Source organism: Panulirus ornatus, chromosome 61 (assembly GCF_036320965.1).
Source record: "Panulirus ornatus isolate Po-2019 chromosome 61, ASM3632096v1, whole genome shotgun sequence".
Taxonomy (NCBI): domain Eukaryota; kingdom Metazoa; phylum Arthropoda; class Malacostraca; order Decapoda; family Palinuridae; genus Panulirus; species Panulirus ornatus.
This window is the reverse complement of record NC_092284.1, coordinates 5,480,442-5,492,941: the sequence shown is the minus strand read 5'-3', so window position 1 is coordinate 5,492,941 and position 12,500 is coordinate 5,480,442. Positions and strand designations below refer to the sequence as shown.

At 45.9% G+C, this 12,500-nt stretch overlaps 1 protein-coding gene across 1 annotated transcript in view; it reads right to left on the bottom strand.

Moving 5' to 3' along the window:
- Positions 1-12,500, bottom strand: part of LOC139767440 (uncharacterized) — a 228,134-nt gene that overhangs the window by 157,785 nt on the left and 57,849 nt on the right. The window contains exon 2 of the mRNA XM_071696822.1: positions 2,018-2,495. Coding sequence (XP_071552923.1) covers positions 2,018-2,454 — 437 coding nt within the window. The 5' untranslated portion in view covers positions 2,455-2,495. The remainder of the gene's footprint in view (positions 1-2,017; positions 2,496-12,500) is intronic.

Below are 12,500 nucleotides of genomic sequence, written 5' to 3'. Positions count from 1 at the left end.
CTGGGTAGCTGGGTGTGTGTGTCACGAACACCATTTTCTTTGTATGTTTTCCTATTTTCTCAATTCTCTTTATTTAATGATTTGGTTGATGTAACATAAGCAAGGGGTTAAGCAAAGGGGTCAAGCAAGGGGTTAAGTAAGGGGTCAAGCAAAGGGTTAAGTAAGGGGTCAAGTAAGGGGTCAAGCAAGGGGTCAAGCAAATGAGTCAAGCCAAGGGTTAAGTAAGGAATTAAGTAAGGGGTTAAGTAAGGGGTCAAGCAAGGGGTTAAGCAAGGGGTCAAGCAAGGGGTTAAGCAAGAGGTCAAGCAAGGGGTCAAGCAAGGGGTTAAGCAAGAGGTCAAGCAAGGGGTCAAGCAAGGGGTCAATTGGGAAATGGTGTGCAAGCAACACATTACAGCGGGCGGGAAGAATATGTATATATATATATATATATATATATATATATACATATATATATATATATATATATACATATATATATATATATATATATATATATATATATATATATATATCCCTGGGGATAGGGGAGAAAGAATACTTCCCACGTATTCCCTGCGTGTCGTAGAAGGCGACTAAAAGGGGAGGGAGCGGGGGGCTGGAAATCCTCCCCTCTCGTTTTTTTTTTTTTTTTTTTTTCAATTTTCCAAAAGAAGGAACAGAGAATTGGGCCATGTGAAGATATTCCCTCAAAGGCCCAGTTCTCTGTTCTTAACGCTACCTCGCTAACGCGGGAAATGGCGAATAGTTTGAAAGAAAGAAAGAATATATATATATATATATATATATATATATATATATATATATATATATATATATATATATATATATAGCATATGATTAAGTAGTTGTTTATTAAGTTTAATGGACGGATATTACGTATTAGATGGTGGATCTAGTATTACTAGTGATGGTTTTAATTACGGAGAGGGGGAGCGAGGGAATGGGTTGGGAGTGATTTACAGCAGCACACATGATGGCTGGGAATGGGGGAGGGAATGGGTGGGTGATGGGGGGCCACCTTGGTGTTGTTATTTTTAGGTTGTGGAAGCGTATCATTCCTTCATGGCCACGTCGATTGTGTCAGGGTTGTACTTTAGCCTCCCCGTGTGTGTGTGTGTGTGCGTGTGTGTGTGTGTGTGTGTGTGTGTGTGTGTGTGTGTGTGTGTGTGTGTGTGTGTGTGTGTGTGTGTGGGCACTTGGGAACTAATGTTCTACGTCTTCTCTTCTCATTCTTGTGTCTCCCCTGATGATGATGATGTGATCATAACGCGAAAGTGCACTTGGCAACTTATCGTGTTTCATTTTCCCCTTGTTCAATCACGTTAAAAACTATGATCATTGTATCGACTGGAGTAACGCCATCTCAGTTATTAACTCTAACTCTATTACCACGAGAAATATCACTGAATCTTCTATTATTAAATACACCAAATGGCGTCCTAGCTTCGTCTCTTCGATGTATATCAACTGACTGTTATATTTCTCTCTTGTGTCTCCTCTGATGATGTGATTATGACACGAAAGTGCACTTGGGAACTTATCGTGTTTCATTTCCCCCAGTAGACTCATAGGAATATATATATATATATATATATTTTTTTTTTTTTTTTTTTTTTTTATCCAAAAGAATGAACAGAGAATTGGGCCAGGTGAGGGTATTCCCTCAAAGGCCCAGTCCTCTGTTCTTAACGCTACCTCGCTAATGCGGGAAATGGCGAACAGTTTGAAAGAAAGAAAAGATATATATATATATATATATATATATATATATATATGTATAAGACGTGAACAACATGGCCTTGATGGGGCCACTCAGTCGTCCATATGTGTCAAGTGTGAATTAAGGGCAACATCATCGCTTCTGTGTCCTTTCTACCACCAACCTCGGGTGACGAAGGCACCACACATGGCCACCCACCTCCTTCAGGAGCCATGGCTTCGGGTGGGCGTCTGAGGAGCGAGAGGGACACACACACACACACACACACACACACACACACACCCACACACTTACCTTGATGTGTGTTGCGTGGCGAGACCATCCCTAAGAGGGACGGTGCCTTTGCCCGCGCCTGACATAAGATACTCCACCACGGATCCCAGGGACATTCGGGACACCATCCCATTCCTCAAGTCGTCCCCACCGTCGCCCGGCCCTTCTGAAGGTCTTGATCCCAAGGGAACTTCACGGGATCCCAAGGGAACTTCGCGGGCGTGAGGGGAAGAACTCAAGGTCCTCTCGCTGGAGTTCGGGGTCGTCTGGGAGATGGGGGAATGGGAGGTGTGGCTGCCTCGCTTTCCTGAAGGCGACATGGCCGAAGGCGACTCCAGTGTGTCTGGCGTCTTGGAGGAGAGTCTCGACCCACCCGCCTGCCTGGTCGGGGAGGCAGATTTAAGGGCTTGCCTCCCTGGTTGATCCTTGGAGGCTAATGAGATTTTGGGATTCTTCATCTTCACACATTGACCAATGGCTTACGTGGACATTTAATAATCTGTAGGAGAGAGAATGAGATGTTTTCATATATATACTGTTAATAGCAATGATATATTACAAAGTGATATATATATATATATATATATATATATATATATATATATATATATATATATATATATATATATATATATATATATATATAATGTGATGATTACACAAAAGTGCACTTGCGAACTCGTGTTTCATTTCCCCATGGGGTACAAGGAATATATATATATATACATATATATATATATATATATATATATATATATATATATATATATATATATATATATATATATATATACATGTGATGTCTCCATGGTTGTTTAATTTGTTTATGGATGGGTTGTTAGGGAGGTGAATGCAAGATTTTGGAAAGAGGGGCAAGTGTGCAGTCTCTTGTGGATGAGTGACCTTGGGAAGTGAGTCAGTTGTTGTTCGCTGATGATACAGCGCTGGTGGCTGATTCGGGTGAGAAACTGTATAAGCTGGTGACGGAGTTTGGTCACGTGTGTGAAAGAAGAAAGCTGAGAGTAAAAATGAATAAGAGCAAGGTTATTAGGTACAGTAGGGTTGAGGGACAAGTTAATTGGAAGGTAAGTTTGAACGGAGAAAAGCTGGAAGAAGTGAAGTGTTTTAAATATCTGGGAGTGGATTTGGCATCTGATGGAACCATGGAAGCGGAAGTGAATCATAGGGTTGGGGAGGAGGCGAAAGTTCTGGGAGCGTTGAAGAATGTTTGAAAGTCGAGAACATTATCTCGGTAAGCAAAAATGGCTACGTTTGAAGGAATAGTGGTTACAACAATGTTACTGCATTACATTACACCACAAAACACCACACCAGAGTACAGTACACTATGCCACACCACACCACACCACACTATACCACACCACACCATATCACACTACACCACACCACACTACACCACACCACACTACACCACACCACACCACATCACACTACACCACACCACACCATACCACACTACACTACACCACACCATACCACACCACACTACACCACACTACACACCATATCACACCACACCACACAACCCACCACACCACACACAACACCACACACACCACCACACACACACAACCCACACACACCACACCACAACACCCACCACACACACACCACAAACACCCACACACCCACACACCAACACACCCACCCACACAACACCAACCCACACCAACACCCAACACCACACCCAACACAACCCACCACCCACCACCACACACACACACCACCCACACCAACCACCCAAACCCACACCACAACCACCAAACACACACCCAACCACCACCCCCAAAACACACCCACACACCACCACACACCACACCACCCACACCCCACAACCCCACCCCCACCCCCCCCACACCAACACACCAACCAACCCAACCACACCCACACAAAACACACCCACACCAAACCCAAACACAACACCCACACACACACCACACACACCCCCACCAACCACACAACCACAACCCCCACCCCACACCACACACCACACAACCACCAACACCACACACCCCCACCAAACCACACAACCACCACCACACCCCACCCAACCACCACACCACAACACCACCAACACCACCCCCAAACACACCACCCACAACCACCCCCACCAACACACACACCTCAACCCACACCCCACACACCAACCCACACCCACAACCAACCACCACCACCCACACACACACAACCAACCACCCACCACACACCACAACACCAACACACCAACACCACACCACACACACCCCAACACCACACACCCACCACACCAACACCACACCACACACAACACACACCAACAACACACCACACCCCAACCCCCCCAAACACAACCACAACAACCACCACCACACACACCCCAACCCACCCCAACCATACACCACCACACCAACAACTACCAAACCCACCCCAACAACAACAACACACCCCACAAACCCCCAACCAACCACCAAACCACCCACACACCCACACCCACACCCAACAACACCACACCACCACACCAACCACACACCACCACCAACAAACCCACACCAAACACAACAAACACCCAACACCCCACACCCACACACACCACACACCACCAACACCACCAACCAACCACACACCACACCACACCCCCACACCACACACCCACACACAACCCACAACACCACAACAAACACAACCACCAAACAACACACCACAAAACCACACACAACCCACCACCACAACAACACACCAAACACCTAACAACCAACAACACCCCCACACCCCAACACAACACACACCACACACCCAACCCACCAAAACACAAACACACCACACCCAAACCACCACACACCCACACACACACCACCACCACACCCCACACCCACACCCCACAACCACAACACCACCCCCACACACACCCCCAACCCCACACCCACCACAACCCAACCCCACCAACCACAACACCACACCCCACAACCAACACAACCCACCAACACACCACCACCCAACACACCCACAACCACCCCCACCCACACACACAACACAACAACCACCACACCCACAACCCCCACAACACACCCCAACCACCACAACACCACCACACCCCACCCCCACCACCACACACACCAAACCACACACACCCAACCAAAACACCAACAACACCAACCACAACCACACCACCCCCACACACAAACCACCCACACCCACACCCAACAACCAAACACACACCACACCACCACACCCACCCACACACCACCCAACCACACCAACACCACCCCACTAACACCCACAACACAACCAACCAAACACACACCAACCCACACAAACACACAACCCAAACACACCCCCAACCACACACACCCCCACAACACACACACCACCCCAACCAACCACCAACCCACACAACCCCCACACACCAACCCACACACAAACCCCCAACACAAACACAAACAACCACACCCAAAACCCACCACCACCAAACCACAACACAAACCCAACACCCACACCACCACAACCCACAACCCCACAACCACCCCAACACCCCCCAACCAAACCACACCACCCACACACCACACCACAACACACCAACCACACCCAACACCACCACACCCAAACACACCACCAACAACCACAACCACACCATCCACACACAACACACACCACCAAACCCAACACCACCACCACACCACCAACACCACACCAACCCCACACCCAAACACACACCACCCACACAACAACAACCCCCCACAACCAACAACACACCACAATCACCACCCACACCACACACCCACACACCACAACACAACACCAACAACCACACACCACCAACCACCAACACCACACCAACAAACCACCCACACCAACACAACCCAACACACCCACCCCCAAAAACAACACCACCAACCAACCACACCCCCCCAACACACAACCACACCAACACACACCCACCAACACCACAAAACACACCCCCCCACAACAACACCACTCACACACCAACCAACACACCACACACCACCCCACCCCCACACACACACCACCCACCACACACAACACCCACCACCCCCACCACAACACCCACACACACCACACACCCAACACACCACCACACCCACCCCACACCACCACCCCACCACCCAACCCACCCCACACCCACCACCACCACCCCACACCCACCAACCCAAACACACCACACCAACACACCCACCCCCCACCAACCACCACACCACACACACACCACACCCCACCACCACAAACCACCCCACACCCCCACCCCCACCACACACACCACCCACACCCACCACCACACAACCACACAACACCACACCAAACACACACCCCACACACCACACCCCCAACCCCACACCCACCACACACCACCCAACACACCACACACACCACACACACACACACCACCCCACCAACCCCAACCCACCCCACACCCACACCCACACCCCACCACCACCACCCACCCCACACCCCACACCAACACACCACCCACCCACCCACCACACACCACACACACCCCACCACACCACCACACACACCACACACACCCCACCACACACCACACCCACCCCCCACCACACCACACCACCCCCCCACCACACCACCCCAACCAACACCAACCCACCACACCACCCACCCAACACACAACCACCCACACCCACCCCACCACACCACCCACACCCACCACAACCAACCAACAACACACACCCACAACACAAACACCCAAACACCCACACACACCACACACACAACCCACCACCCCCAACACCACCAAACCCCCACCACACCCACCACACACCTCCCACAACCTCCTGAGATGTGAATATTACACGACAGTGCATTGGGAACTTTTCGTGTTTCATTTTTTCCCCGTGGACTATACGAATATCTTGATCACGCGCAAATTGTGATCCTTTCCAATTTATATATTATATATTATAGATATATATTATATAGCTTTTTATATATATTATAGATAGTTAGATAGATAGTTGATAGATAGATAGAGCTTGCATTTTCTGCTTAATCTGTAATCATAATTGGCGGCTTCCGTTGCCACTGACTTGTGGATACAAAACTTAGCTTTACAAGCGACGATACGAACAGGTGGATGAGTATAGGCTTACACACTCACAACACCACACACACACACATCACACACACACACCACACCAACACACACACAATCCGAAAATCTTCATCCTGGTCATAATATCTCAAGGATCCAAAGTCCACGTCTTTGTTATTGCTAAGGCAAATGACAACGTCTTCAGAACCAGGTACGAAACGGCTTCAAAGTGTTCTCAATTTTTGTGGGGACACGATGTGTTGGTAGTTAGTAAGAGGATTAACTGAAATTTTTTCATGTGAAATTGGACTGTCATTAAGCATTTGACTTCATCTGCTCTGAGCGTTTCTTTGTTTCTTACTGGTAGGTGGCACAGGAAAGGATACCAAATGGCCTTCTATCAACGCCATCTAATTAACACCAGCTGGCAAAGGGAGATGCGAGTGTCGTGTGTGGTGGGAGGTGGGTAGATAAGAGAGGGTAGAAGGTAGGTGGGAATGAGAAGTTAAGTTGGCAGTTGAAAGAGAAAAGAGAGGTGTATGGACGATATTTACAGGGGAAGAAGAATACGTAAATGGGAGTTAGGATAAGTATCATTGACTTCAGCGTGCATATAGCTATTTTGGAAGATTATATGTATGGCCAAAACAAAGACAAAAAACAGAAAACAGTTGGAACATTGGGAAGGGATAATGAATGAGGAAGTGGGTAACAGGAAGAGGTGAAGTGAGGAGAAGATGGTAGTGGGTATTTAGGAAGACTTGAAGGTGTTTATTGATTGGATAAACAGAAGTGTAGTGTTTACGTTGGGGTAATATGTGAAGTGTGAGAGCCATGGGGAATGAATTCGGTCGAGAGAAGTGGTGAGTAAAGAGCTTACGAAAGGAAGTGGGTTACGGGATGGTGTTGCTCTAAGTGAATGACCTTAAACAAAGATCGTGGCTTGTTCGCGTGTAGTTTGGACTTCCAATGTATTTGTGGTTCATGGTGAGGTGTTTAAGAATTAATGGAAGGTATTGATGAAGTCATTGTAAAAAGGCGGGAGGGAGGAGGGGTGGGGGGGCGGTTGGGGGGATAAATTTGAAATAAATTGAAATAGGATTGAAAATATTGAAAATTATATATAATATTAATTCAAAAAATAAATATATAAATATTGAAAAATAATATATAATAAATTGAAATGAATATGATTACCAAAAAAAATATATGCTATATTGAAAATTGATTATAAAAAAATAATATATTGAGTCCACCTGGATACTGGTGTTACGAAGGTCAGAGAGAAAGACTAGTATAACTGAAACTTTTAACTTCAGCTTTGCCTTTATACAATGACACTATAGATATATTTCGTCAATTCTAAGTTGGGGGACACAAGCAAAGATGGCAGAAGGCTGGTGTGTGTGTGTTGTGTGTGTGTGTGTGTGTGTGTGTGTTGTGTGTGTGTGTGTGTGTGTGTGTCTTTTAAGTTACGTGTGGATGAGGTAGCCAGGCACCCTGCCCAGGGTTCGAATCCGATCTGCGATACATACACAAACACATATGTTTATATGTGTGTCTTGGACAATCGCATGTTTACCAAATGGCGTCCTAGCTTCGTCTCTTCGATTGTATATCAACTGACTGTTATATTTCTCTCTTGTGTTCTCCCTGATGATGTGATTATGACACGAAAGTGCACTTGGCAACTTATCGTATTAGATTTCATTTCCCCACGTGGTTTCAGAATAGTAAATAGAAAACATATATATTCCTATGAGTCCACGGGGAAAATGAAAACGAAAAATTCCCAAGTGCACTTTCGTGTAATATTCACATCATCAGGGGAAACACAAGAGAGAAATATAACAGTCAGTTGATATACATCGAAGAGACGTTAACATGTTTACCAATGGCGTCCTAGCTTCGTCTCTTCGTTGTATATCAACTGACTGTTATATTTCTCTCTTGTGTCTCCCCTGACGATGTGAATATTACACGAAAGTGCACTTGGGAACTTTTCGTGTTTCATTTTCCCCGTGGACTCATAGGAATATCTTGATCACGCGCAAAATTGTGATCCTTTCCAAATATATATATATATATATATATATATATATATATATATATATATATATATATATATATATAGATAGATAGATAGATAGATAGATAGATAGATAGAGCTTGTATTTTCTGCTTAATATGTAATCATAACTTGGCGGCTTCCGTTGACACTGACTTGTGGATAAAACTTAGCTTTACAAGCGACGCTACGAACAGTGAGTGAGTATAGGCTTACACACACACACACACACACACACACACACACACACACACACACACACACACACACACAATCGAAAAACTTCATCATTGTCATAATATCCTCCAAGGATCCAAGCTCCACGTCTTTGTTATTCTAAGGCAAATGACAACGTCTCAGAACCAGGTACGAAACGGCTTCAAAGGTCTCAATTTTGGGGGGACACGATGTGTTGGTATTAGTAAGAGGATTAACTGAAATATTTCCATGTGAAATTGGACTGTCATTAAGCATTTGACTCTCATCTGCCTAATGAGGCGTTTCTTTGTTTCTTATGGTAGGTGACACGGAAAGGATAACCAAATGGCCTTCATCAACGCCATCTAATTAACACCAGCTGGCAAAGGGAGATGCGAGTGTCGTGTGTGGGGGAGGTGGGTAGATAAGAGAGGGTAGAAGGTGGTGGAATGAAGAAGTTAAGTTGGCAGTGAAAGAGAAGAGAGAGGTGTATGGACGATATTTACAGGGGAAGAATACGGTAAATGGGAGTTAGGATAAGTATCATAGACTTCAGCGAGAATAAGATATTTTGGAAGATTAATAGTATGCCAAAACAAAGACAAAAAACTAGAAAACAGATTGGAACATTGGGAAAGGGAATGAATGAGGAAGTGGGTAACAGGAAGAGGTGAAGTGAGGAGAAGATGGAGTGGGTATTTAGGAAGACTTGAAGGTGTTTAATGATTGGATAACAGAAGTGTAGTGTTTACGTTGGGGTAATATGTGAAGTGTGAGAGCCATGGGGAATGAATTCGGTCGAGAGAAGTGGTGAGTAAAGAGCTTACGAAAGGAAGCTGGGAGTGGATGGTATTGCCTGTGAATGTCCTTAACAAAGACGTGATTCGCTAGTTTGGACTTCCAATGTATTTGTGGTTCATGGTGAGGTGTTTAAGAATTAATGGAAGGTATTGATGAAGTCATTGTAAAAAGGCGAGGGGGGGGGGGATTGATCCACCTGGTCCTGGGTTACGAAGGTCAGAGAGAAAGACAAGCTTAACCTGACTTTTAACTTCAACTTTGCCTTTATACAATGACACTATAGATATATTTCGTCAATTCTAAAGTTGGGGGACACAAGCAAAGATGGCAGAAGGCTGGTGTGTGTGTGTGTGTGTGTGTGTGTGTGTGTGTGTGTGTGTGTGTGTGTGTGTGTGTGTGTGTGTGTCTTTTAAGTTACGTGTGGATGAGGTAGCCAGGCACCCTGCCCAGGGTTCGAATCCGATCTGCGATACATACACACACACATATGTTTATATGTGTGTCTTGGACAATCGCATGTTTACCAAATGGCGTCCTAGCTACGTCTCTTCGTTGTATATCAAGTGACTGTCATATTTCTCTCTTGTGTTCTCCCCTGATGATGTGATTATGACACGAAAGTGCACTTGGCAACTTATCGTATTTCATTTCCCCCCGTGGATTCAGAAATATATATACATACATATTCCTATGAGTCCACGGGGGAAAATGAAACACGATAAGTTCCCAAGTGCACTTTCGTGTCATAATCACACCATCAGGGAAGACACAAGAGAGAAATATAACAGTCAGTTGATATACTGATGTGACCATTACATGAAAGTGCACTTGGGAATAGCTACATCTCTTCCTTGTATATCAATTGACTGTTATATTTCTCTCTTGTGTCTCCCCTGATGTGATTATGACACGAAAGTGCACTTGGCAACTTATCATGTTTCATTTCCTCGTGGATAAAACCAATTACCCATTTTTCTGGGACCAGCTACATATAGGAGGATGATGGAGCATCCAGGATTCGAACCTAAGCTATCTTAGCGTCCGATATCTCGTAAATGCGTCACGCAAACACAATACCTTCCACTACCATGCCTCCCAAACCACTGGAAGATAAAATATATATTTGATGATGACCCACCACACATACCTCCCAATGGGGGCCCCCCATCCCCCTAAATCCCCCCCCCCCCCCACGTGACTGTAATGGTCTCCCGGCGTCAGAGGAAAAACATGAAATTAAGTGTAAAGTGTTAAGTGTGTCTCTTACTTAGCGTGTCACGTATCAGGGAACCCCTTATCTGTTGGCTGTTTAAGTAGGAAGCGTTATCTTGTGGGTGACTTTTTTATTGAGGTGTGTGTGTGTGTGTGTGTGTGTGTGTGTGTGTGTGTCTGTCTGTCTGTCTGTCAGAGAGAGAGAGAGAGAGAGAGAGAGAGAGAGAGAGAGAGAGAGAGAGAGAGAGAGAGAGAGAGAGAGAGAGAGCCTCACAGACTGACAGAAAGACAGAGAGAGAGAGTCTGAGAGAGAGAGAGAGAGAGAGAGAGAGAGAGAGAGAGAGAGAGAGAGAGAGAGAGAGAGAGAGAGAGAGCCTCACAGACTGACAGAAAGACAGAGAGAGAGAGTCTGAGTGAGAGAGAGAGAGAGAGAGAGAGAGAGAGAGAGAGAGAGAGAGAGAGAGAGAGAGAGGCAGCCTCACAGACTGACAGAAAGACAGAGAGAGAGAGTCTGAGTGAGAGAGAGAGACAGAGACAGAGAGAGGCAGCCTCACAGACTGACAGAAAGACAGAGAGAGTCTGAGTGAGAGAGAGAGAGAGAGAGAGAGAGAGAGAGAGAGAGAGAGAGAGAGAGAGAGAGAGAGAGAGAGAGAGGCAGCCTCACAGACTGACAGAAAGACAGAGAGAGAGAGTCTGAGTGAGAGACAGAGAGAGACAGAGACAGAGAGAAAGCCATCTTGCACTCTACTCTAACACTTACAGCGATAAACTTTGCCCCGCCACAAACAGGGGTAGCGCACACCGCTCCTCACTTTGAAATCCTTGACTTAATGTAAACAAATCGTGTGATTTCGGTGTTGTGAATCGTTGTACGTTCAACCTGCGTGAACCTTGACAGCCACTGAAGTGTTGGTTCACTGCGCAGGCGTCACTAAGCCTAACCGATACTTAAAAAAAAAATAAAAGAAACAAACGAAGTGATGGATTCAGAAGCCGTCCCGGTTCAAGACTGTACGGGTTCGAATCCTAGTAGATGATGGGGGTGAATATGGACAATATATACAGGGGTTCAAATGGTACAAGAGATGATGGAAGGTGGAGCCCATAAATGCAAAATGAATTCCCCTCCCCCCTCAGAACAGGACAGAGAGAGGTAAGTACAA